The sequence below is a fragment of the Anthonomus grandis genome, chromosome 1, assembly GCF_022605725.1.
Source record: "Anthonomus grandis grandis chromosome 1, icAntGran1.3, whole genome shotgun sequence".
NCBI lineage: Eukaryota > Metazoa > Arthropoda > Insecta > Coleoptera > Curculionidae > Anthonomus > Anthonomus grandis.
In genome coordinates this window covers 57,107,582-57,132,524 of record NC_065546.1, presented here as the reverse complement: position 1 = coordinate 57,132,524, position 24,943 = coordinate 57,107,582, and the positions used below count along the sequence as shown (strand labels likewise).

At 34.6% G+C, this 24,943-nt stretch overlaps 2 protein-coding genes across 3 annotated transcripts in view; both read left to right on the top strand.

The window, feature by feature from the left end:
* LOC126744782 (uncharacterized) overlaps positions 1-22,187 on the top strand; it is a 55,391-nt gene extending 33,204 nt beyond the window's left edge. Inside the window, exon 2 of the mRNA XM_050452370.1 lies at positions 18,261-22,187. Coding sequence (XP_050308327.1) covers positions 19,435-21,234 — 1,800 coding nt within the window. The 5' untranslated portion in view covers positions 18,261-19,434 and the 3' untranslated portion in view covers positions 21,235-22,187. The remainder of the gene's footprint in view (positions 1-18,260) is intronic.
* LOC126744861 (zinc finger protein on ecdysone puffs-like) lies at positions 820-22,950 on the top strand. 2 transcript variants are annotated; one of them, XM_050452460.1, is made up of 9 exons: positions 820-970; positions 7,211-7,557; positions 8,683-8,787; positions 8,843-8,924; positions 12,662-12,989; positions 13,058-13,215; positions 16,190-16,591; positions 22,195-22,430; positions 22,558-22,950. In XM_050452460.1, exons 2-9 carry the CDS (start codon positions 7,225-7,227, stop codon positions 22,648-22,650), a joined length of 1,737 nt encoding a protein of 578 aa, XP_050308417.1. In that variant the 5' UTR covers positions 820-970; positions 7,211-7,224; the 3' UTR covers positions 22,651-22,950. The 2 variants fall into 2 exon arrangements, with proteins under 2 accessions (XP_050308417.1, XP_050308499.1); XM_050452542.1 differs by having other exon boundaries at positions 22,195-22,467.
* The last annotated feature ends 1,993 nt before the right edge of the window (positions 22,951-24,943 follow it).

Here is a 24,943-nt window from a genome sequence, read left to right as displayed (position 1 = left end):
ATAACATAAAAAGAAACTTAAAAAAAAAACACAAGTTAAAAGAAAATCATTCCTATCCATTCTGGGTGCTTAGCTCTCTTAGTCTCTATAACTATGTCTCATCTAAGTGAACACAGGAAGTTGTATGATAGGAGCATAAAATAAAAAAATGGGCAGTGCAAACCTTATAAATAAATAAATTCACTTAATGATTTAATTGAAAAAGAAGACAAAATAAATGTATCGTAGTGTAAAACCAGCAGTATCAGCCTCATTGAAATTTGTTGGAGAGAACTAACCAGTACAAATTCTATAGCTCAAAGTCCTAACAAAATTTGCATTGCATATCTCTCTCCATGTTTTTCTTGTAATGGGGACTGAAGGAACTTGAAAAAATCTTTTTCTATTATGTTTATGAGAATCACTTAAAATATAAAATAAATAACTCGCTAAAATTTGGCTTATTTTATTCAAACACAAAAATGGTATGACAAATGACAATGACAAATGATGTTCCATCAATCAATGTCAACAACTCTCTGTCAATTTTGCCAAGCAAGACCTTGAAATGAAAACGGAACTGAAACCAATGTTGCCGATGTTATCATTGCGCGGCTTGAGTAAAGTCGGCTGTGGTATTAGTGAGTGAATTGGAACATTTATAGCATAGAAAATTCTGTAAATATAACTTTCTGATAATTATTTAGATGTTTGAATACGCTTTATTCTAATTATTATAAATGAATTTACCTTGAAGATATGTCAACGCTGTCAAAAAATCCGTAGTAAATGTTACTGCGCCAACTCGGATTCGTAGCAGTGCGCGGCCTCATCCTGTTCATTTCGTAGTATGACCGTCCATTTTATTCGTTGCTGTGGCGTGACGTGTACCGTCGGTTTCTGTCTCGTCAAATTCCACATTTCCACATAAAATTCCCCGTTAATTCGTTTAACGGTAACCGTTTCGTGTAGCTGTCCCATCGTTCTTTAGGTAAGTTAATTTATTTTTTACTAGTTTCTTTTCTACAGCGAATTATTCCAAATAAAACACTTCCGTGTCCCGCTACGTTACCGGCCCAAGCGGCGTCCCTCTTGGTATCGCCGCATGGCGGAAAAAAATGTTCTTCACACGTTATACGTTCGTCTATTCGGGGCGAATTTACTTGCATTAGTTCATATGCACCGTTTCCTTGAACCCCGTTTTGGTCAACGGGAGTTTTAAAAGAACTTTATTTTTTCATGGCAAGTGTGGAAATGGCTGCGCTGGGTGTGGAAGGGTGTCAAGACTCACCCTTTCAGTTTTAGCTTGGGCTTGTCAATTATTTAAAATTTATGGATATATTTCATGATTTTTATTATCCCTGACTATTGCACGAGTCTCCTTGGTTGATTTTAAAATTTATATCGGTAAATCATCCATTTTATAACATAGCGCGCCATCTGATGGAGCTTTTGCGAACCAAAATCCTAGGCTTCACTAGGGATGGCAAAATATTTTAATCTTATCAATATATGGGTCCAACTGATACAATTAAGTTTTTTTTTCAAAACAGTTTATGGTATTATTTTAAACAAAATGATTTCAAAAATAAACTTTTTGACTTCGATTTTTTTTTTCAATCAACCCAGCTTTTGAGAACAACCTACACTAGTGACAGAGTTGCTAATATGCATAGATATTTTTGTTGTAACTTACAAAGCTGTGGTTAAACTAATTTTATTTCATCTCAACCTTTAATGGTTTTTCTTTTAGATGCTTTACTGGCATTGACAAATACCGAGATAGTTCCTCAGTTTCATCCCTTCAACCTTTTCTTTTTGAATAGGCTTTTTTTTTTGTGGGAAGCCCACAAACCCATTGCTTTGATCACATCAATCTCCTTTATCTGAAAGATCATAGAAGAAGAATATCGTCGGCCAAATGAGAAAACCGCGGAACTCCATTTTGGGGAATTTTTCGGGAGATAAGAAAAACTGTTTCCTATCTTCCTTTTTTAATATCAAACAATTGTTAAAACCTTAAATATGAGCAAAAATACTTTGTTTTTACCATGTAAAGGGAAAACTTTGAAAAATATTGTTTTCTAGTATTAAATGGAGTTACGCGATTTTCCGTCTAAAAAATATGAGTAATTGTGGATATAGGTGCTTTTCCAGTTATAAAAAAAAACTACTAGAAAAATTAAAAAGTTGAAAGAAAAGCTAAATATTTATTTAAAAAATTAAAATGACCTTAATCCTAGATCATTTTTAAGGTAGCTAGGTATAAAAAAGTATTAATTTTCTTTGAAAACACTTATCTAACAACAACGAACAAAATAAGTTGCAAAAAAAGCCTAACGAATTTACAATACTTAGAAGGTAAAATTTACATTAATAGATCTTTAAACTAAAAAATTCACTCGTATAACAAGTCATTGTAAAATTTATGATAATCAGTTAATATACTCGATTTTAAAGCTGGTAAGTGGTCGTATTTTTTTTTCTTGATTTTTCGACGTTCAGTGTACAGGACTGGCAAATCCACAAATTTACATAAAATAATTTTCTTGTTAAGTCTTTGGTTCAGGACATTCCATGGATCTGTGTGTCTTAATTTGAACATTATTTCACAGCTGGGCAAATATCTTAGGGCTTTTAGGTCTGTAACAACGGAATTGCCAACGGTTCTTCCAGGGGGTATGGATGAATCAAATTTTAAACATTCAAACTTCTTAAAAAAGGTGTGGTCAATGTATTTTGTTGAATATGGAAAAGGAACCAATCTAGCCCTTTGACAATAGCCCTCGTAATCTGCAGAGAGGTTTATTTTACGGTCGCGAATTTGACGTTCGATGGCAGAATGCATTGCATCCACCTGCATCTGTGTGTGTCCTTTTAAACAAATATTTCTGGATTATAATAATATTATTTTGAATTGCTGCATTTAGGAATGCATTGGCCAGTATGGAGTTTCGTTTTTGCCCTGTACACCCATCATCGCTGTAAAAAATCATTTCATTTGGATTTTTATTTTTTACTTCTTGTTCCACGAAATAGGAAAGAATTGACGAAAATTCGTTCGCCGTTATCCCCCCTTCACTTTCGTTCCAAAGATAGCAGAAACCTTCTGTGGTTTTTAAGTTGAAAATGGTGAAATTATGCACTATCAACTTTGTCTTATAGTACATAGAAGAAACTGTTGATTTCGGGGACAATAATACGCACTCCAAGTCCATTGTATAGACATTTACTGTAGCTTCAGTCTTTTTTTTGTCATTTTCTTTTTCTCAACGCGCTTTTTCTTTTAAAGTCTGGTGCAAGTTATAATCTGTCTCTGATAAGTTTTTTGTTTTAAATGCTTCACACGAATCACACAAATCTTTTTTTGGTTTATAGAGTGATAGGTTTAGCTCCTCAAATTTTAAAAAAAACGGAGTTGTACTTACTGGTTCCAAATTATGCTCAACACCAAATTCAGTTCTATAAAATTTATATAACTCAGCAGGTGACTGCCAAAGAGGTTCAAGGTATTGTTTTTTTGAAGATGCTCGGCAATAATGACTTATTACATAGCATATTTAAAAATTCGCAAATGCAGGCGTTCTTTTCAGCAAATTTAATCTTTCTTATTTCACTTTTTGGATTAACTTCAGGAGATTCAAAATTGACATTCTGATTTTCATCTTTTATCCAATTTAAAAGCATTGTTTCCTTTAACCCCAATGTCCCCCCCAAACATTCTTTTGCAAACTCTAACTTTCTTAGTGTCAAATTTTAGAAAGTATTACATAGAAAAATTTCTTTTGGATACTATTTCTTGCTCTCCCCTTCTTCTTTTGACACCGAGAATTTCGACTAAGGTCTTCACGTGCTTCTTTCGTTTCGCCTAATTTAGTTTGTTCCAGAATGTTCTAAATATGAGAATTCGTTCTTCTGTTAATGTGTCACATTGAATAGTACATTTTTTTTTGCCAAGTGTACACCCACAAGGATTTTGCAAAAATTTTCTTAAACATAAAAATGAAATAAATGAAAAATCTGTGAGTAATATAATATTGAAAAAGCAAAATTAGTAAATTTGAAATGATAAGAAATTTACCTGGTTTGTTCATTTGGTAGTTCCAAGTATTCCCAATTTTCTTTTTTTCTTCCTATGGTAATCCCTTTGAACGTTTAGTTTTATTTATGTTACAATTCCAGGTAGCCGGTGCTGATCTTTTTTGTATAATTTGAGTTTTAAGAAGTTTCTGGTACTGGTGGCTGCTGGTGTTGCACTTCCATCTGATTGAGTATGGCTTGCTGCTCTTGGTTCATGTCAGTATCAGATTCATCCGAACTATCCGAATTATTTTCTTTGGGAACATAAGCATCGTCCGAGTTATCACTATCATTCCTCTCATCTTGGGAGTTTGCAAAGCAAGTAATCCTTGAAGATGAAGCATTATTGATTTCGCTTTCCATCAAATCTAATATGTCTTTAATTGGAATTTCAACACCAAGTGGAATTTCAGGTGCTGGCGAGTCGATAGCAGATAAGCGCGCATCTTCGATCTGACTATTTTCAAGTTCTTGTTCACTTAGGTTTACGGCATAAAGCAGTTCGTTGTTTGGGTTTCCCACCAACTCTCGTATGTCTTCAAACTCATCAGGAACTAAAAACCCATTTTCTCCAACTATATACTCGAAAGAATCTATACGAGCTTGCTGCTTTGCCATCATCATAATAGTTTTTGTTCGCGATGACATCTTAAAAAAAAATTTTATTTATTTATAAATTGAAACCGCACTTAATTAAAAATAATAGTTTTAATTTTAATTTTAAAATTTAATGGAAAACCACGTAAGTAATGCATGTGCCTCTTAAACTAAAAAAAGAAAACCATGTAACTCCAAAGCTAATTTAAAAGAGGTATTTTTATAATTACTAATAAACTAGCAATGTTTTTGTAAATGTACTTATTCAATGTAATGATCTTACCTTATAAATTCAATGGTTCCACTTATTTTAACGTTTGATTTAGCACTTTTTTCTAACTGCAAGAGTAAGCACGTACGTACACTACTGACAGTGCATAACAAACTGGGAGATACGCGTTTTTCCTGCTATATTTTTGATAGTTGGAGTTACACGCTTTGCTAATTTTCTTTTTTTGGTGGGAATTTTGTTTTGATTGATAAGTGGTTTTTACAATAGGCAGGTTTCGTACTCTTTTGATAGATGGCGATAAAATCTCAATTTCGACAAAAAGTGGAGTTACGCGGTTTTCTCATTTGGCCGACGATATGATGATTCATTTTTCTTTTGGACTGAAATAATATATATTTTATGCTTCTATCTAATAACATTTGCCAGAGCAATTGGGTCTTAAAGATAATGAATGTTTTTAAACCTATAGGATCTAAAATTGTAGATGCTGAGAGCAAAACATCTTTCTCTGTTGATCTGAATCTTTTTTCAAATTCCTTTAAAATGGCAGCTTCTAATTTGTCGGCAATACTGGGATTTGTTTGATATCATCATTCCCAACACTTCATCATGGATATTACTTTACTCAAAGTAATATAGGTTTTTCAGCTTATTTCTTTTTTTGATTTGCTGCAAGAGTAATATATAGAAACTGATGAACTTGTTTAACTTCTTCAAGTTCAGCAGCATTCATATTGGATTTTTAATAAGAGGAGCTAGTAATTGTCAATACTAGTTTTAATCTTCTCCCGAAGATAGTGGCTAACGTCAATAGTGAAACATGTGTCAAGAGTAAAAGTAAAAAGTTTTGGTTAGTGGTAAAACTGTCTCATAATTTTAGTGTCACAAAGGTTCCAACCACAGGACTAAGCTAGCTTCAAAAGTCTTTTAAGCATATACTATGTTGAGGTCCACCTGGTTCTAACTGATAACTAATTGGTGTTAAAAGATTACCTTCCAGAACCCCTTTATTTTTCTGGGCTTTTCCAAGGTAATCAGTTACATGAATACTCCATTTGAACCAAAGAACAATTGTCTGAACTTTTTCAATATTAATTCAACAAGTTTTCAGTATTTTTAATTAAATGATATTCAATGTTAACTGTATGAGCAAAACATGTTTACTTTTTCCAAAAAGTCACCATGTATGGCCCATTATCTTTAACAGCTGCTACAATTTGATTTACAAATTGATGGGAATTATTATTCCATTCTTGAAAATTTATTTATTTATCAACAGTAGGTATAACAAAGTACAATAGTTCTTTTAACTTACAATTCTAACTCCAAACTACTTACTAGAATCCCAAATTATATAAGTTAAAATAAATGTTTCTAAATTATCATTCATCAAATAATAACCATAAAAGGAAAAAAATAATTTAAAACTACTACAAATTGTGATCATCTATCTCTGCTATAATCCATTTAATTATTTCTCCCTTGCATTTCTGGTATCATTTAGATCTTGAATGTGCAGGCAAACTGTTATAAACCTTTGGCCCTAGGCAGTATATGTGATTCTGGCATATGGAGTGCTTAGGGTTTTGTAATGACTTTATTTTGTGCTGCATTTCTTAATTATTATTCTGTTAGACCAGTCTGATTTTGACATGCACCTAATTATTGCCTTCATATGTAACAGTCGTTAAAGTAAGCCACTCTTTATAAACCAGCTTCTTTGGATATCTTTTCCTTTTAAAGAGCATTACTATAATAACCCATTTCTGTAACTCCTGCAACACCTGATACCACATTAACATAATTAATTATATATTCTACTAAAGCAAAATAGACAGAGTTTAATGTCTTAAAGTTGTCTTAGTATATTTCTCAATTCAGTAAATTTAAAAATAAGTTTTCTAATTATACCTGTAACATATTCGATGTGTTCCGTCCATGAAAGATGCTCATCAACGTAAATACTTTAAATTATAAGGTAAATTTGGAAGGCACATAAAAATTGAATATTGAACGCTCAAAATTCCTTTTTAATGCTTAACCATCTACAACATGATCTATCAGTTTTTATAATGGCCATTCCAATATTTTGACTGTCTTACATTTATATTTACTATTAACATGTCAGTTTAATATGGCTTATTTAGTTTCTAAGCATATTACTGTATAGCAGTAAATTCTACTTTTATCACTCAATTTTTGTTGAATGAGTCCGATTTGTGCCACATCCCAAGCTACAACAACAAAGTGCACCAGCTTCCTCGACTTGCCAAGAACCACATAACCTTCCCAATTGCCAATTATTTTTCTTCCCACATCTAGTTTGCAAAAAAAAAATGAATCGCAGAATGGGTGGTGGCCCCAGAGGAGGTGGCGGCGGTCGTCCGTCTTATTCTAATCAGGGCTATAACAATGCTGGTGGCGGAGGAGGTGTAAGCCCCTGGCAAGGGGGCGGCGGCGGCATGAATCAAGGCGGAGGAGGACTCCTATCTCAATTTTCAAATCCGCAACTTGCTCTGGCTTTGACCAGTTTACTTCAGCCCCAACAACAACAGCCACCCTCTTTACTCTCATTAAACACTGGCCCGCAATATAACTCGGGCCGCAACGGTTTCAACAGAATGAACAATCGGGGACGGGATATTAGACGTCATGAGCCCTATAATAAGGTATGATATCCTATTCTATGTACTGGATTCCTTTTCAAGTACATTGCCTATTATTTTTACTTCTGTTATTTGGTTTCCATATTACATTAATGTCCGAACAAAGTTATGTAAATAGGGTTCTCACTAGTTTTATAATTGTAGCCGTAAAATATTTCTCTTGTTGATTTCAATTTGGAAATCCTATTGCTTGCTTTTTTATATATACATTTGTACCTGAACCTAATAATAGTGTACTTCAATCAACTGTCATGCAAGGTAAGTATACATTTATTGACTTTATTTAATTGTAATTTATGTTTTCAGTATAATTTACGTTATAAACATTGATTTTTAACATTGCAATAATCAAGAAGCATAGAGAATCATTACATGGTTCTCACTTAAGGCCCATCTTTAATACTACAACTCTTTGGCCTTCATACAAAAAAGTCTGATTTTCTGTTTATTGCTTTGCAAAGATTGATTGCAACTTGTGAAGTTCTAATGAGGAGCCACATGCGCCCACTTCCTAATTTATCTTTTTTATGATAATTTACTTTAGTGGATGGATTATTTAAATTTGTGAATAAATCACTTGCTTGGGTATGTATGTAATTAAATTATTCTATATTGTTGCAGACCTCCTAGTGTTTCCTCTTATAATAGAGGAAGTAGTTTAGTCTATTGGGATCCTATTTATATACATTTTACTAGCCTGGACATTTTTGTAGTATGCACCAATGCTATGTTTATAATCCTATGGCAATCATTTATACAAAAAAATATTGATCCAAATTAAACCAGTATCAAGTGACAACTTTAGTTCCAAGCATCTATTACTGGTTATTTCTAGATTTTAATATGCACTTACATTCATCCAAATCTTTTGAATTATTGTTGTTTATCGCTGGTTTAAAAATACATCCAAAAGTTACTCTACAAAACAAGGGAAAGAGTTTCTTGCAGCAAATACTCAATTCAGTCAAGCTTTTAAAATATTTTCTCATAGTTGCTGCTTTCTATGATCTCTTGACCTCCCAAGTCATTTATCAAGCTTCAAATACACTCAAAATTTGATACAATGTCTTTTAAATATGTTAAAAAAGCACTTGCTCGTATGGTAATTGTTTCCTTGTCTAAATATAGAGTCGCATCCAAGACCGCCGTAGAAGGTCTCCTCCAAGGCGCAAGGATGATTTTAAGAAAAAGGACTTCAATAAACCCAAAGATGCTAAGGCAAAAGAAGATAAGGTAAATCATTTTGTTATAGTGCTCTTGCAGCAGTCCATTAATGATTTATTACTAGGACAATGAAACTGCTGAAGATGGTGACGAAAAGAAGAGAGACTGGAAGGATGAGAAGAATACTGAAGGAAAAGAGGATGAAGGTATGTCACTTGATGTATTGTAACTCTTTCTTAATTGGGTTTGTTTAATTTTTTTTTTTTTTTGATTGGGTCTTTTGGATATGGTTTTTACTCAATTATGCCCAACCATTCAACTAACATTTACACTCTTATCTCAACTTACAAAACTCAAGATAATTTAAATGTGGTCATTAAATGCAACCTTCTCTTTTTGAAAGACAAGCCTTAATTCAGCCATCAAATCAAAAATGAAATAAAGCTTTATTCGTCTAAAACACCAAGGTGTTGTTAACAAAGCTGTGGTAAAAAAAATATATATTATATATATATTTCTTTTTGTAAACAATCAACAACTGAGACAATCAATCATTAATCTAAAACATATTAGTGTAACATCAAAATAAATAAATAATAAATGGCACAACACAAATATACAAGTAAGAAATCAAAATCTAAAATATGTCTATTATTATTGCTTAAACAGTACTTGCATTACAAACTCAATCAATAGACATCACATAGTATATATTAAAACGTAACCAAGTTCAAAAATGCTCTGTGAAGTATTCCTCCAAGCTATAAAATGCCTTATGAAGCAGGATTGTTTTTACCTGCTGTCGAAAACGTTTGAATGTTTGAATCTTCCATAATGACTGGGGAAGATGATTAAATATTTTTTTGCTTTTGTAAAAAATTGAATTTTGTGTCAAACTCAATGGCGGCTCCTTCTTAGGGTCAATTGGCCAATGACCCCCCAAAAATAATCTCATAAAAATACCAATTTTATTAAAAATATCTTTTATCTAAAACTTCACTGTGAATTATAAAATTCCCTAAGCAGTCTGCATTGGCAAAACAAATATAATAGCAAAACAAATAAATATATTACTAACGTCGCGCCTCGCGCTCATCACACAAGCCCGTGGCTGGGCCGTATTTTAAATTGTCCCTATACAGTTCTTATGGCTTATGGAGAAATGCATGTAAAATAGAACAAAGAGGACAGATTCGCATTTCGTGAGCGGGAGTGAGAGTCACCTTTCAGTCCTATATCGCTAACGTAGTCGACGGCCTGACTGGATGAATGTTTTGTTTTAGTTAGTTACTGTATTTTAAACAAAGTAATCGTCTGTGTAAAATTTTGCGGAGTTTTCGAAATTGCATTGCGCGGTCATGACGAAAGTAACAGCTCCAATAATCCTGGAATTTTTCTGGGCCTTATCGATTTTGTTTCTGAACTGGATTTAATGTTTAAGGAATATATTGAAAAAAGTACAGTATTTAAAGCAACATCAAAAACAATTCAGAACGATATTTTAGAATTAATGTTAGCCATTGTACATACTCATATAATTAAGGAGATTGGCCAGACAAATTTTGTGGCAATTCAAATAGATGAGACCACAGACAGCTCCAATAAAACGCAGATGATTGTCATATTACGATATGTATTAACTGGTATTGTACATGAAAGATTAAGGAAATTTGTTAACCCACCAGGTACCACAGCATAACATTTCACTAATGTAATATTGGAAGAACTTCAATTATTAAAAATTAATGAAGCACCTGAAAAATTGATTGCCCAAAGTTACGATGGTGCATGTCATGAGCGGTAAACTGGGAGGAGTACAAACAAAAATTAAACATAAAATAAATTAAAAATATACCCAAATGCACACTTTATTCACTGCTATGCCCATCAACTTAATCTTATCCTGCAAAAAGCGGCGAGTCAACATAAACGTATAAAAATATTTTTTGCAAATTTACACGCATTTTCGTCCTTTTTCAACCAATCTCCAAAACGTACGATGGTTCTGGATAGAGTGGTTAAAGTAAGGCTACCTAAAGCTGCACCCACTCGATGGGCTTTCTTCATACTTCAGCTTTTTATTAACATGAATTTGTCTGAAACATTTTCTGAAGCAGTGAAATTATTAAATATTTTGTGCACACTCCCTATGACAACCGTGGAAAGTGAGAGATGTTTTTCTACTTTAAAAAGAGTAAAAACATTCCTGCGTAATACGATAAGACAATCTAGACTTAGTGCCTTGTCTATGTTGAGCATCAAGAAAACGCTTGTCAAAAGCATTCCAAAAATCCCGGTAAATATTATTGAGTTTTATCCAAGTTTGTATTTTTTATCTAAAATATAAATGCTAAAAGATCTTTCAAATACTTTAAAAAATCAATAGCTTGATTTGTTTTTTTTTATTAGAGTAAACTATAAGTTTTCAAACCAAAATGACCCCCCTGAAGATTGACCCACGAGCCGCCACTGGTCAAACTAGAAGTAGGTATTTGTAAATTTATGTTAAAAGATGACCTGGTATTATTTAAGTTAACAGAGTTAAACACAGAGTAATATTTCTTATATATTAAGCAAGCAAGAATAAAAATTGAAGGGAGAGTCAATATATTTTCCTTTATAAAATAAGGCCTACATGAGTCTCTTAAATTAAGCCCGCACAGATATCGAACTGCACACTTGTGTAAAATGAACACAGAAGTAAGTAAAGAGATGAGTTGTCCCATAAGCCAGGTGAGAATCAATCAAGGCAAAGCAAGCTTTTCTAGCAATACTCTTATTTAGCTGGCACTTAATTGTTCTAATCGCAAAACAGCCAGATGCCAATTTAGTGCAAAGCTTCTCAATGTGTTTATCAAACTTTAGTTTATCATCAATAAACAACCCTAAAAATTTATTACAATTTGTGACATTAATATGCTGTGGACCCAAATCATCTAGACTACACTTGAAATTTAAGATATTTGTCTTAGAGACATTAAAAGACAAACAGTTAACATCACACCATGTTTTAACATTTGCCAAATCCTGGTTTATCACAATGCTGAGGGCATGTGAATCTGTGCCACTCCAAAGAAGTGTAGTGTCATCAGCAAATGATGTGCATCGTCCATGTTGTAGTACCAATGGTAGATCATTTATATATATTAGGAATAAGAGCGGACCAAGCACAGGCACACCCACTGTAACATCCAACTCCTCTGACTCAATTCTACCAAAACGCACCCTCTGACACCTATTAGATAAAAAGGACTTTATCCAATTTAGTATAAAACCTCTAAATCCATAAAATTCCAATTTTTGTAGTAGAATTTCATGTGAGACACAGTCAAAGGCCTTTGCCAATCGCAAAAAACCGCTGCTGCACCCTCACCATTATTAAGTCCCAGGTAAAGTTTTTCCAGCGTGTGAAAAATTGCATCATTTGTATTTTTGCCCGACTGAAAACCAAACTGAGATTCATTTAAAACTGCCTTTGCTTTTAGGAATTTAACCATTCTATTTCTTTTTCGTAATTTTAGATAATGATGGTACACCCAGTAATATAGAGCCATTAATGCAGTAAGTGTACACCTAGGCAAACTCACAAAAACCTTATTAGAAATGTTATCCTATCCTGAATCTTCCTTCTCTTTAATTTCCAAGAGGATGTTAGAAATTTCATTGACTGTTACAGGACTAAAATAAACAGATTGTCCAGAAACACCTTGCAGAAGAGATAATGGATTTATATTAGTTATTGGGATATTTTTGTGTACCACGTAGAGCATTTACAATCCTCCATATTGTTTAGGTGAAACCAGGTTTTTGACTGATCAATAATTATATTGACCTTGGCACTATAATAGTTTTATTTAAAAATAAAATAACTATGATATCACGCAGTACTTATCTTATTCGGTATTCCCTGGCTTGAAAAATAAATTCTACCAACAATTTTTAGAAAAAGATGAAAAGAAGGACGGCGCGTATGTCAACGTGCCGCGCAGCCTGCTCAACTGTTTCATCTGCACCAAGCAAATGTGGGACGGCGAATCTATGGGTAAACATATCCGGGGGCGCGCCCACCACGAAATGCTCAAGGCCATGGAGGAGAGCATCCAGATTTGCGTGAACATCCTGAGGGAGAACCTGCGCCTGTGCGAGGAGCGCAAGAACATCGAATATAATCGCCAGAACCGTCAGAGGAAGTTCCCGAGGCGCGATCCCCCCGTCAACCATTGCTCTATGTGCGACTTGAAGTTTATGGGTAAAATCGCGGGACATCGCAAGTAAGTGTTTTTTTCGCATTAGTAATTTAGGCACGGTAACGTGATTGATGACTTTTTTTGTCTTTTAGGACCGAGGGTCATCAACGTTTGAAGAGATATTTGCACCCGAGTTGCCGCGCATGCGCCAAAGAGTTCCCGTCCAGGATCGAATGGATCGAGCACTGCTTCACCCCAGAACATTTGAGAACCATCGCGGAGAAAACCGAGAAAAGGCTCGGGGGAGCAGGTAGGGTTTATAATAATAAATCATCTTTTATTAATCATGCATCCTTACATACAGTGTGTCCAAAAAGTCTGGAAAAATAGCTTTTACATGTAAACGAATTACCTGGTTGAAGAATTCTCGGACACGTCAATTTTCTTTTATTTTTTGCGCGTTTTCAGATTTCTTAACTTTACTATTTTAAATAGAACAACACCCCATTTATTCATATATTTTTGGATTCTTTGATAAATTCTAAACACATTTCATGTATAACACCCTACACCAATCTTGAACTGTTTTCAAAACATCAACAATTAAAAATCAAAATGTTTAAAAACTTTACCAGACTCTAAAATCTAAATTATTTAACTTGGAGAAATACGGGTTGCACTTTCCTATCTTAGTTTTTCAATTGACAGAAATTGTACTTTATCATCTTTGGCATGTAATATATGTTATAATTTGTGAAAGCTCCTAAATTTGGTACGCGTATATTACAAAATGTCAATTTATGGTCGCTTACACCGGTAGCAGAAATTGTTCCAACATCCACAACAGGATCTGCATCACTAAAAAATATATGATCTAGCAATGTTGATACTCAGTCAATGTTGATACTGTCAGTGACCCTTGAAGTCGCATCAAACATTTCGTCTGTCTTATCACGTAAGGGCGTATCTCAGAAAAATTGAAAATTAATTGAGTTAAGCCCTCCATAAAATTACTGAAGCCTCATATTTTTATCTCACGAACGGGCATGATCAATATTTTATATTTTGGCTGTTCCATTATTTATTTCTTTGGTCGTATCTCAAAAAAGTTCAAATTTTAATCTCACGTATAGGCCTAACTTAAGATAGGCCCATACGTGTGACTTAAAAATCATGCGAAATTAAAATTTTCAAGGCGTATATTGAGTTACGGCGTTATCTGGGCGATTCACAGATGCTAGCAATCAGTCATAATCGATTTGCTTCGAGAAATCGTACCTACCGCCTATGTATCCTGTTGTTTTTTGTGTATTTGTGCCTTCTGAGAGTTATTTAAGGTTAGTACGAAACCTATATAGGTTATACTTATAGCTTTTAGAACAAGAAGCAAAAGTAAACAGCTTTTTGCTATGTGGGTGTTTTGATCTTCAACAGGTGATATATTTACCCACCTGCAACGAAAATGCGTTATTTTATAAAAACAGGCTGGCCAATTTCAATTTAAAGTTTTATGATATTGCCTGCAGTCTAAGACTGTTTCTGCTGGACGTGGCATGAAGGCATAAGCAAAAGAAGGGCATCAAAAATATCGACGGCAATTTATAAAACCCTGCAGTATTACAATGACAATGAGGTGACCCAAGAACTGGCCCTTTTTTCTGATGGATGTCGAGGCCAAAATAAAAATACTGTCATGGCTGCAATGCTTCTCTATGCTGTAACTCACTTAGAGAATTTGAAAGAAATATCTTTAAGATTCTTCGAATCCTTTCACGGACAGAATAAAGGCGATCTGCGCACAGTGCTATAGGTTATGCAATCAAATATGCAGGAAATATCTACGTTTCATCTCAGTTACACCCAGTTTTTGCACTGGCAAGACAGAAACAGCCATACAAAGTGAGATCTCTGAATACTGAAGACTTTCTCGATTTTAAACAGCTTTCAAAAGATGTAAGCATTTTGACCGTGAGGAAGAGCGATTTAGGAAACCAGATTAAGGACAGATATTAGCGAAGTGAGAGTTAAGAAAGATTCTCCAGACCAGATCTTTTTTTAAAATGAGCAACAATCAACAAAATTATGATAGTTTGTCACTAAAACGAAACCAACAGCATAATATTACAACATATGTGCTCTCAGACGACTGAATGCTGGCCCAAACAATATTAGTAAGGACAAGTACCAGGATTTGGTTTCTCTATGTTCAGGTGTTACTCCTGTGATTAGACAAAAAGATCATCAGGATTTCTTTAAATCTCTGGCTCATCTTAATGACTAATAATATATATTACTATTCACAATAAAAGAGCGTAAAATTATTTAAAATCGCATTTCTGAAAAATGAGCAAAACTGAGAGACGCCCTTACGTGATAAGACCGACGATTTGAATCCCCTAGAACCATTACATAGTCGGAGGTTGATATTATTTCTGCTAAAGTATTGTAAAGTGCATTTGCACAAGCCCGGGACATTATTCATAGTATAATATATGACCCAGTAATCACGAAGTTTGGTAATAATGATTTTCAGCGACATATTTGCAAAACATATATCTGTAACATTATTAAGATTTAAAATCTTGGTCTTTAAGTGAGATTTGATTTGAAAAATTCTACCTTTTGATAAAAATTATAACAAGTTATGGAAACTATATTTGATGAGACGTTTGTAGTCAGCCAAGTTTTACTTACAGCAACAACATCATAATCATTCCCTATTATCAAATCTACAAATTCCTGAAATTTCGACGTAAATATCGACCTCAAGTATGAATGTGTCATTTTAAGTATGACTTGTTAATTTCTCTTATTAATATTCATCTTGAGAAAGATCTATTCACAGTCAGACAAATAATCAACTTTTTTATTACATAAGCTAATTAATCTAAATAAGGACATTCTTGACTTAAGGCTTCATGACTAGCATCTAAGTTTTCATTTGACTTTTTAGAATGTATACAATTTGTACATTTTTTCGTTCATTAGACCTATATTCTTCATAAGAGTGATTTCCACAACACTTCGAGCAAATTTGTTGTGATTTACAGTCAGATTTTTCAGTTTCTGATTTTCCTTTCCTTACCATCTCAGAAAAGGTCCCCCTGCTATCGTTTTGTGTATTTTAAAACATCTCGATTTTTTGTAATAATTCCTTATTTCTTGTTCTAGACAACTGATAATCTTCTATTTAGCTTCAATATGTATTTGTTTTTCTTCAATCAGTGTTCTGTAACTCCGACAAAATACCCCCAAATGGTTCGATTTATTTTGTAACTTTTCAGATGGCGACGAAGTTGTCGAGGAAGCGGAAGAAGAGGAAAACGCCGATATCAACTTGGAGGAATGTCTCGAGGACGCGAATCGCATGGAAGACGAGGATCCGATCCTCGAATTGGACCAGAGTCTCGAGAATATTTCGTCGCGTATGCCCGCATGGAAACCGGCCCGGCCGATCGCCACTAAGAGCATCACCGAGTTCACCGGGTTCCAGTGCAAACTGTGCCATCGCAGTTTCTTGAAGAAACAGGACGCGGACAACCATTTGAAGACCAAAAGGCACTTTTCGCGCTTCATCGAGGTGATCAAGGAGAAGTACGCGCGGGAGGAGCGAAGGAAGAAGGCGGAGAAGGAGAAGGCGGAAAAAGACGAGAAGACCGAGAAGGAGGGCGAGGTTAAAGAGGAAGGTTAGTGATTTGTTGTTTTTTTTTTTTTTTTGTTTTAGGGCAAACTCCAGCAGGTTTTAAGATTTTTAAAAAAATTTCTTCTGACCTTCCTGAGCTTTGCCAGAGTATAAGGGCTGTTTGAGGTGGCTCCGTGTTTATTTATTTACGTTGCCGCTATAGAAAGTCCCTGACACAATATATATTGTACACGTTTGGCGAGTTGAATCTTACGGATTGAGTTTTAATGTATTAGATCTAATAGACAGAGAACGACTGCATCGGTAACCTCCCACCGATAGCGACGCCGATATGCAATACGAATTTAATTTCGGCTTGCTCGCAGTGATGTTTAGCAAGCGCTTGGGAGATGGGTAGGTCAGCCTCGAATCAAGTTGGAATTTTACACGCACACGAAAGATAAAAATTTATGTTGTTTTTTAACGTGCGCATAATTGCAAGTCCAAAAAACAACTTTAATATGCTCAAATCTTAAAAACCTTTGCTGAAAACTAAATACATTATTCTAAAATAAAATGAAAAATAACTCTTTAAACAAAATAATTCTAATTACATGGATTATTTAATAAGGTGTTCAAATACACCTCCTTGTTGGGCTTCACAGTATCCCAACCTGTCGTAAAATTCTCTACGTACATTGGCTAACATTTCAGGCGTAATGGACCTAGAAATATTAATAATTCTAAGTCGAAATTCGTCCAAATTAACGGCTCTTTCGTGTCGGTGTTGGTAAAGAATTTCCGTCAAATAGCCCCATAAGAAGTAGTCGCAAGGCGTCAGATCTGGAGATCGCGGAGGCCATGGTATGGTACCTCTTGTGGAAATAAGCCGTTCAGGAAAAGTGTTTGTTAAATAGTCCTGCACTTGTCTAGCGTTGTGAGCGGGACATCCGTCTTGGTGAAACCAAATTTCCTCAAAATTAACATCTAAGTTTCGTACAGCGGTTTTGTTGCAATAAAAGTAAATATCTCTTAGAGTTTAAGGTACCATCAATAAAAAACGGCCCTACAATGTGATTGATTAAAATACCAGCCCAAACATTTACCTTTTGCGGGTATTGAGTTCGTAATGGTACACTCAAATGTAGATTTTCCCGAGACCAATATCTCACGACTGAAGAATTATGTCGACCTAGAAGAGAAAAAGATGACTCGTCTGTAAATAAAATATTACTTGTGAAGTCGTCATTTTGATCAATTTTTTCTCTTAAGGTTTCACAAAACTCCAAGCGTTTTATTTGATCTTTTGGAAAAATTTCTTGAGTGTTTTTAAATTTATAGGCTTTGTACTTATTTCTTTTCAAAATATCACGCACTGTACGACTTGGAATATCAAGTTCTTAAGAAATTTGGGAGCTAGAACAAGGTTCACTTACTTCCACAAAAGCACACACCTTGACCTCCTTTTCAATCCTAGCGTCAGGTGTTCGACGAGGTTCCTGATCGCCACTAGAATATTTTGCACACCGATTTACACATCCCGACTGCTCAAACTTATGCCAGGTATTATAAATTGTTTTAGCAGTAGGGACTTGCTGATCAGGATATGCAAATATAAAACGGCCGACAACTTCTGCACTATCCGCATGACAATACCATTTAATGATATTAATCTTTTGATCAACAGTGAAAACCATTTTTATTTTATTACTGTATCCGTCTTCGTACCAAAGGTTGAAATAAATTGTAAACATGATCGGCTAACACGTACATATGCGAGGAATTGCAACCGGACTGATGAACGCAACGACGACTCGATAGCCGCCCAGGGTGGAGCCAAGTTTGTTCTCGCTCTACTCCGTCTCTTTACACATTACGCAAAAATCATATTCGAAATTTTTCAACCGGCGAACGTGTATATAGTACTAAAGTGTGTAGCCGATATATCGGCAAAATATTGCATCGTTGATAACCTTGATTAGTATCAGAGGCAATTGCAGCTGCTTTTCTAAGGAAAGTGGAAACATCACTAATATAAAGGAAGTCCTAATTTAAGCAAGGTTCAAATTGAGAGCGCACATATAATATCCTTTGTTCCAAGTTTATAATTTCCATTACATTCATCTACTTCCATCACAACAGCAATTACATTGCGGAAAGATCCACGAGCACGGTCGACATCCGGAATAGGAACAGTTACATTAGTAGCTACTAAACATGGCGAATATTTTGAATTGGATGTCTTAAGCATTTTATATGCTTACTGTTGAAGATTTTGTGATGCTTCACTTCTTATTTCTAAAATTAGTATGTTTTTCCGATCTCTACTACTTGGGGAATATTATTATTATTATTATATATATTGAAATATTTAAACTCTAAGAGCCCGCGCAAGGCCGCCGCATTATCGTCAAATTTGTAAAATAAGGTAATACCTTGCAAGACACTGCAAGTCTTCCTATATTCTAATTTAAGACGTTTGCTTTACAGTTAATTTATTTTATTCTTTTACAGACCTTTCATGACCTTGAATCTATTTTTAATACGCAATGCATGCTGTTTAGTCACTGCAGCCAATCGCGCCGCGGTCACTATAATGCTACATTTAGTGTGAATTAATCTCTGAACGCGTACCATCGTGGTTATCTGTTTTGTTTATCAGAGCTTTACTTGGCGCTAATTTCTTACCAAATAGTATGGAAAGTAAAAGAATAAAGTACAAGTGTCCCATATTTGGAACTATTGGTGAACTAAAAGAAAATGTGTTACCAACTTTCCAAGATGTAATGAAGTTTTACGAATGGACGAGAATACAACTTAAAATTCAACAAGGAAGTAACAAAGAACCGTCTTTTTCTCAAATCGCAGACATAGTGGCTCAAAAAATTTGGCAAAAATCATATTCCTATGGTCTCACACACACGAACTATTCAGATTTTAAAAACGTACCACGGAAAGTGCAAAAATCACATTAAATCTCTAAAAAGGTTGACCGAAGAAAAGAAAGCCTTGTTTTTGCGCCAAAGTGAAGTTTTGTTTGATATTTGTTCCTGTAAATGTAAGGATCTTCTTCATCTCTGTAAATGCTCGCGTGAGTCGAAGGTACCCAAAGAAGAACACGCATTTTTGCTTGACCGGAGGGGCGAAAGAAAAATGCTTATCGGTGGAGTAGATCTTGTGCGCACTTTAGAACTGAAAAAAAAATTGGACAGAAAACGTAAGAGTTTAAAGCCTTTTAATAAACTCATTCCTAGTTGTGATCAACCACAAAAAGAAGTGTCTTCCTCTGCTTTTACGGATTTTGAGGAACGTTATGTATCGCCCGTAAAACACAACGTAGAAGATTTGCCATCCACTTCACAAACCTCCAAAAAGGAATCTGTGAAACGTAAACGTTTTCCGACGCTATCGAAAACCGCTGACCGTTATGGTGTTTCTGATAGAGCGGCGGCTGCAATTGCTTCGGCGGTATTACATGACATATCTTCTGATGTAGAGGTAATAGATAAATCTAAATTAAGAAGGGAAAGACAAAAATTACGGGATACGCTTTTGCGAGAACAAACCAATTTGCAGCTTCCCGCGTTGTACTTTGATGGGCGCAAGGACAAAACTTTAAAAGTCATGGCAAAAGCAGGCAAAAAATACAGAAAGGTGGTAGTTGAAGAACACATTTCTGTCCTGAAAGAACCCGGTTCTTTGTATGTAGGTTATACTACACCATTACATGGTACTGCCAGAAGTATTGAAAGGTCTATTAGTGCACTTCTACAATCAAAACGTATTTGTTCTGACGAATTGGTGGCTATTGGTTGCGATGGGACAGCAACTAATACTGGAAAGAACGCAGGTGTAATTAGACTGTTTGAGAAGAAGCTTCAGCGACCACTACAATGGATAATTTGCATGCTTCACTTAAATGAGTTGCCTCTGAGGCATTTGTTCAACAAGCTAGATGGTAAAACAACTGGTCCACATTCGTATAATGGTCCTATTGGAAAACAGTTGGAAAAATGTGAAATAAAACCCGTTATTGAGTACGAAATAATACCAAGTCAGCTACCAGTAATTAAAACAGAAGATTTAAGCATGGACCAAAAGTATTTGTACGCGATAAACACAGCCGTAATCACTGGAAACTGCCCCACCGACTTAGCCCATAAATCGCCAGGGAAAATTTCCCATGCTCGCTGGTTGACTACAGCCAATAGAATATTGAGACTTTATGTTGCTACAATACATCCGACTGAAAATTTATGTCACCTAGCGCAATTTATCGTCAAAGTATATGCCCCTGTATGGTTTCAGATAAAAACACATCCTTCTTGTAAAGATGGGTCCCGCAATTTATGGAAATTGATACAAAATTCTCGATATCTATCAAAAGAGCTAAGAGACGTAATAGATCCAGTCATTCAACGAAATGCATATTTTTTCCATCCAGAGAATTTACTCTTAGCCATGTTAACAGATGAGCAAAAGAATATTATGGAATTAGCTGCCAGAAGAATATTAAAGGCACGAGATTCATTGGCACTAAGAAGGCAACTACGTATATTTGAAGTACCGGCAGTAAATTTTAATGCTTCGTCTTATATTGATGTAATAGACTGGCAAGAAAATAACAACTGTGATCCTCCAATCCTCCGAAGCTTCTCAAATGATGACTTAAAAAAATTGTTGCATCAAATGGTGACGAAGATTTAATTTTCATTAGACTACCATGTCACACACAAGCGGTAGAGCGGACGGTCAAATTAGTGACAGAAGCATCAATGTCTCTGTGTGACAAGAAGTCAAGGGAAGGCCTGATTCATGCTAAACTCTCATCTAGGAAAACAATGCCCAAATTTGAAAGTAAGCAAGATTTTCATGCATAATGGCATGTTATTAACAAGACTTTAGTTGTAATTTTGTGTGTTTTTTTATATTTAGCATTAACGATATGTTTCTACCATTAAATTCCTAATGTTTATAAAACTTATTATAATTAAAATTCTGGATTCACTATCGTCATGCCCTGAAACTATTTTGTCTTTTTTATCAAAATTTCAAAATTCATGCGCGGGCTAAAGATAAAAGTTAAATTAACTTTTTTTTTTCTTTTGTAACTTGTTTTTGTGCAATGCAACATAATACAGCTATTAGAAATTAATAAGACGATTTTTATTTTTTCCCTATATAAAGTGACCCACCCTACTGTACATTGCATATCTCTTTCCTTTCTTTTCTTGTAATGGGGACTGAAAGAAATTTAAAAAATCTTTTATTACCACGTTTATGAACTAGTTAAAATATACCTACTCTTACATGAAAGATATTTATAGGAAAATTTTAATCAATTTTGAATTGTGCAAAAGGAGACGAGAGGCCATGCATTTTGTTATGTAATATATTAGCTAAAAGTTAAACTTAAACAATTCCAACCCACGCTTCCAGCATACATTGAAATGAAAACAAACTCAAATGATGTTCATATCAGGCAATATCAACAACGTCATTTCTGTCAGCTCCTATCAATTTTGCCAAGCGAGCGATTGACGATTTTCACCATACAACCTTCAGACATATTGTGGCCCCTGACAATATTTCTTTTCAACGTTTTCGTTTGCCATTAAATGATAATCCTTAGGGCTTATACTGAAACGTGGTTTTTGCTGTATATAGGTGCTGAAGGTCAAGAAGACGGTGACGCAGAAATGTACGATCCGAGCGAAGTGCACGAGGAAGAGGAGCAGGAAAACGGCGAAGCCGAAGAAGATGAAGCGGCCGCCGAAGAGGAGGAGCAGCAGCAGCAGGATGCTGAACAAAACGAGGAGGCGGCAGCACCCGTCGAAGAAAAAATGGAAACCGCCGAGGAGCCGGAACCTGAGCCCGAGCCGGAGCCAGAACCCGAACCAGAGGTAAAACCAAAGAAAATTAGATTGTAAGGTGTAGTAGGTAGGTTGTTTAATGTAGTGGGTGGCTACTAGATTAATTTTGAATGTGCGATTGCACGGGTGTTTCTGACGTCTTTTTTATTTCGTTTAGGTGAAAAAGGAGCCTCCGCCGACTCCGTCAAGGACCACCCGTAAAAGCGCTGCACCGGCCTCTGTGAGAGGCAAACGAGGTGGCAAAAAATAAACGACGCCGCGTTTTCAAGAATCAATTATATTCATTCATCTTTGTAATGATTATTCCGTATCTTTATTTGATTATTTATGTAAGTTTCTAGTTTTTCGACATTGTGCATTTTATGATTTTTTTCTCTAATAGCGTAAAATAAGTTAATATTTTTATTAGATTGGCAAAAGTAGATGACGAGAACCAATGAATTTTGGTTATTTTCGTTTTGTAGTTAGTCTTTTATCGATTTAAGTTGGTATTTGTCTTGAAATGTTTGTCTGCTGTGTAAGTTCAATGTAATAAAATTCTTAATGCACATGTCTGCGTTTTTGTCTTTCTCCTCTCCCCCTAATAAAAGAAATATGCGTAAAGAGCGCTAGCGATCGACCTGAAATAATTCTTAATTAATTACAAGCATATAGTATTAAAGGTATGAAGAAAAAAATGTAAAAATTTAATTGATTAAAATCAGATTTCTTTTTTATAGGTTTTTCTTTGTAATGTTATAAGTTTCTTGACTTCTGAAAGCATTTTTAATCCTTATTTTTATAAATGATTTTACTACCAATAATGTAGGAAGATATATTTTGTTTATAGATATTTAGAAGATATATTTTTGTTTATTAGATTCTAACTTAACAAAGTGGTATTTAATTAAAAATAAACCAAGGATGTCAGTACACCCTTTAAATAAAAAACGAAGTTACTTTGGAGAATTCCATCACTTATAAGGATTGAGGAAAGATGGTCGACGTTTTCTTCCACAACTTCGATAATAATATCGAATTATGATGATTTCCACTACTTTTGTTCCAGATCGCCTCCCTGGTAAACACATTGGTAATTAATTTATCCTTATCCATCCCAGTAACAATTTCAAAAACAAAGCGAGCGACCATGTGCGAGGCTCCGAAAAATACTAAGCTCAATTTACTGTGCGATGCGCCTAGGTACAAGGGCAATGCGAAGCGAGAGGCGGTGCGCCGGTATGGCCGCACGCATTGAATTTAATAGTTAAATTTGCTTAGCACACGGATGCTATTATGCTTCGTTATGGCTGCCTACTTAGGTTAAAGAACTGATGTCACTTTATCCCTTTTTTGCTAAACTTAACCAAAATTAACATATTATTATTTAGGGCTTCCTTCAGTCCATATTGTCTTAATTGAATGTCGACCAAAGAGAAAAATTTTTGAGAGTTGTTATTGATAATGAATTTAAGTGCAAAACATAAGTAATTGCTATTTTAAGGAAAATCTTATTTTCTTATGCAGTGACAATTTTAACCAAGAAAGTGGGACCTGTATAATCCCGATCAGCCTATCTTTGATGTCAATCTTTCGAATATTCAACAAACTAAATTTGTAATATTTTAAATATCATTAATATTTTCGTGTTTTGCAGATGACCTCAGAGAGATCGAAACGTTGACATAATATGCGGACATGGTTGTCCAAGAATGTTTTATTTATGTGGTGAATACAACAAACACTGATTGTGCAAAAGTAATCTAAGGTCACGAACACAACTGAGATAAACTATAACATAATAAAAATAGGACGAAAATTATGTCGACATTGAAATACTTATAATTACGTCCCATATTTGAAATTTTTATTCTCTAGATACCAGCGTAATATGAGTAATGGAAACAACGAACTTTTTACTACCCCAACATCAATCAAATTACTGCACCAATACTTACACACATGTGGAATAATTTAGCTTAAGTTTATAAAAGAACTTTTTTTACTGCATTTTTACTATTTATAATAAAAATATATTTATATAATAAAATAATATATATAATATATTTATTTAATAAAATATATTTTGATAATTTTAGGTGATGTAGGTATCAGTGGCGGCTCGTGGAAATAGGCATGGTAGGCCAATTTTGAGCATACAAAATACAAAAATAAAATTTTAAAAATATTTTATTTTAATTAAATATCATGTTAACACACCAATTTTTTATTATCTTAACCCGCAAATATATTTTATTTAACGCAAAAAGCATCAAATCGCTTAAACGCACTTAAAAAACCACTAATAGGCCCGAACGAATTTGGCCGACCCCATCCACAATATATCCCTATAGAAAAATCGCGCGACGCTGGTCAACGCGTCGGAGGATTGATTTTTATATGCGCGCTTACGGAAGTCATTTAGGGCGTTTGTTTTCGCGGTTGAATGTTTGTTTTTAGCGGAAAAATTTATCGATTTGTACTTGAGTTTGTTCTTAATTTGCTAATTCGTAATTTGAGGGTTCGTCGTTAAATGTTTTCGTGAATTAAAAAGTTGTAGTGTT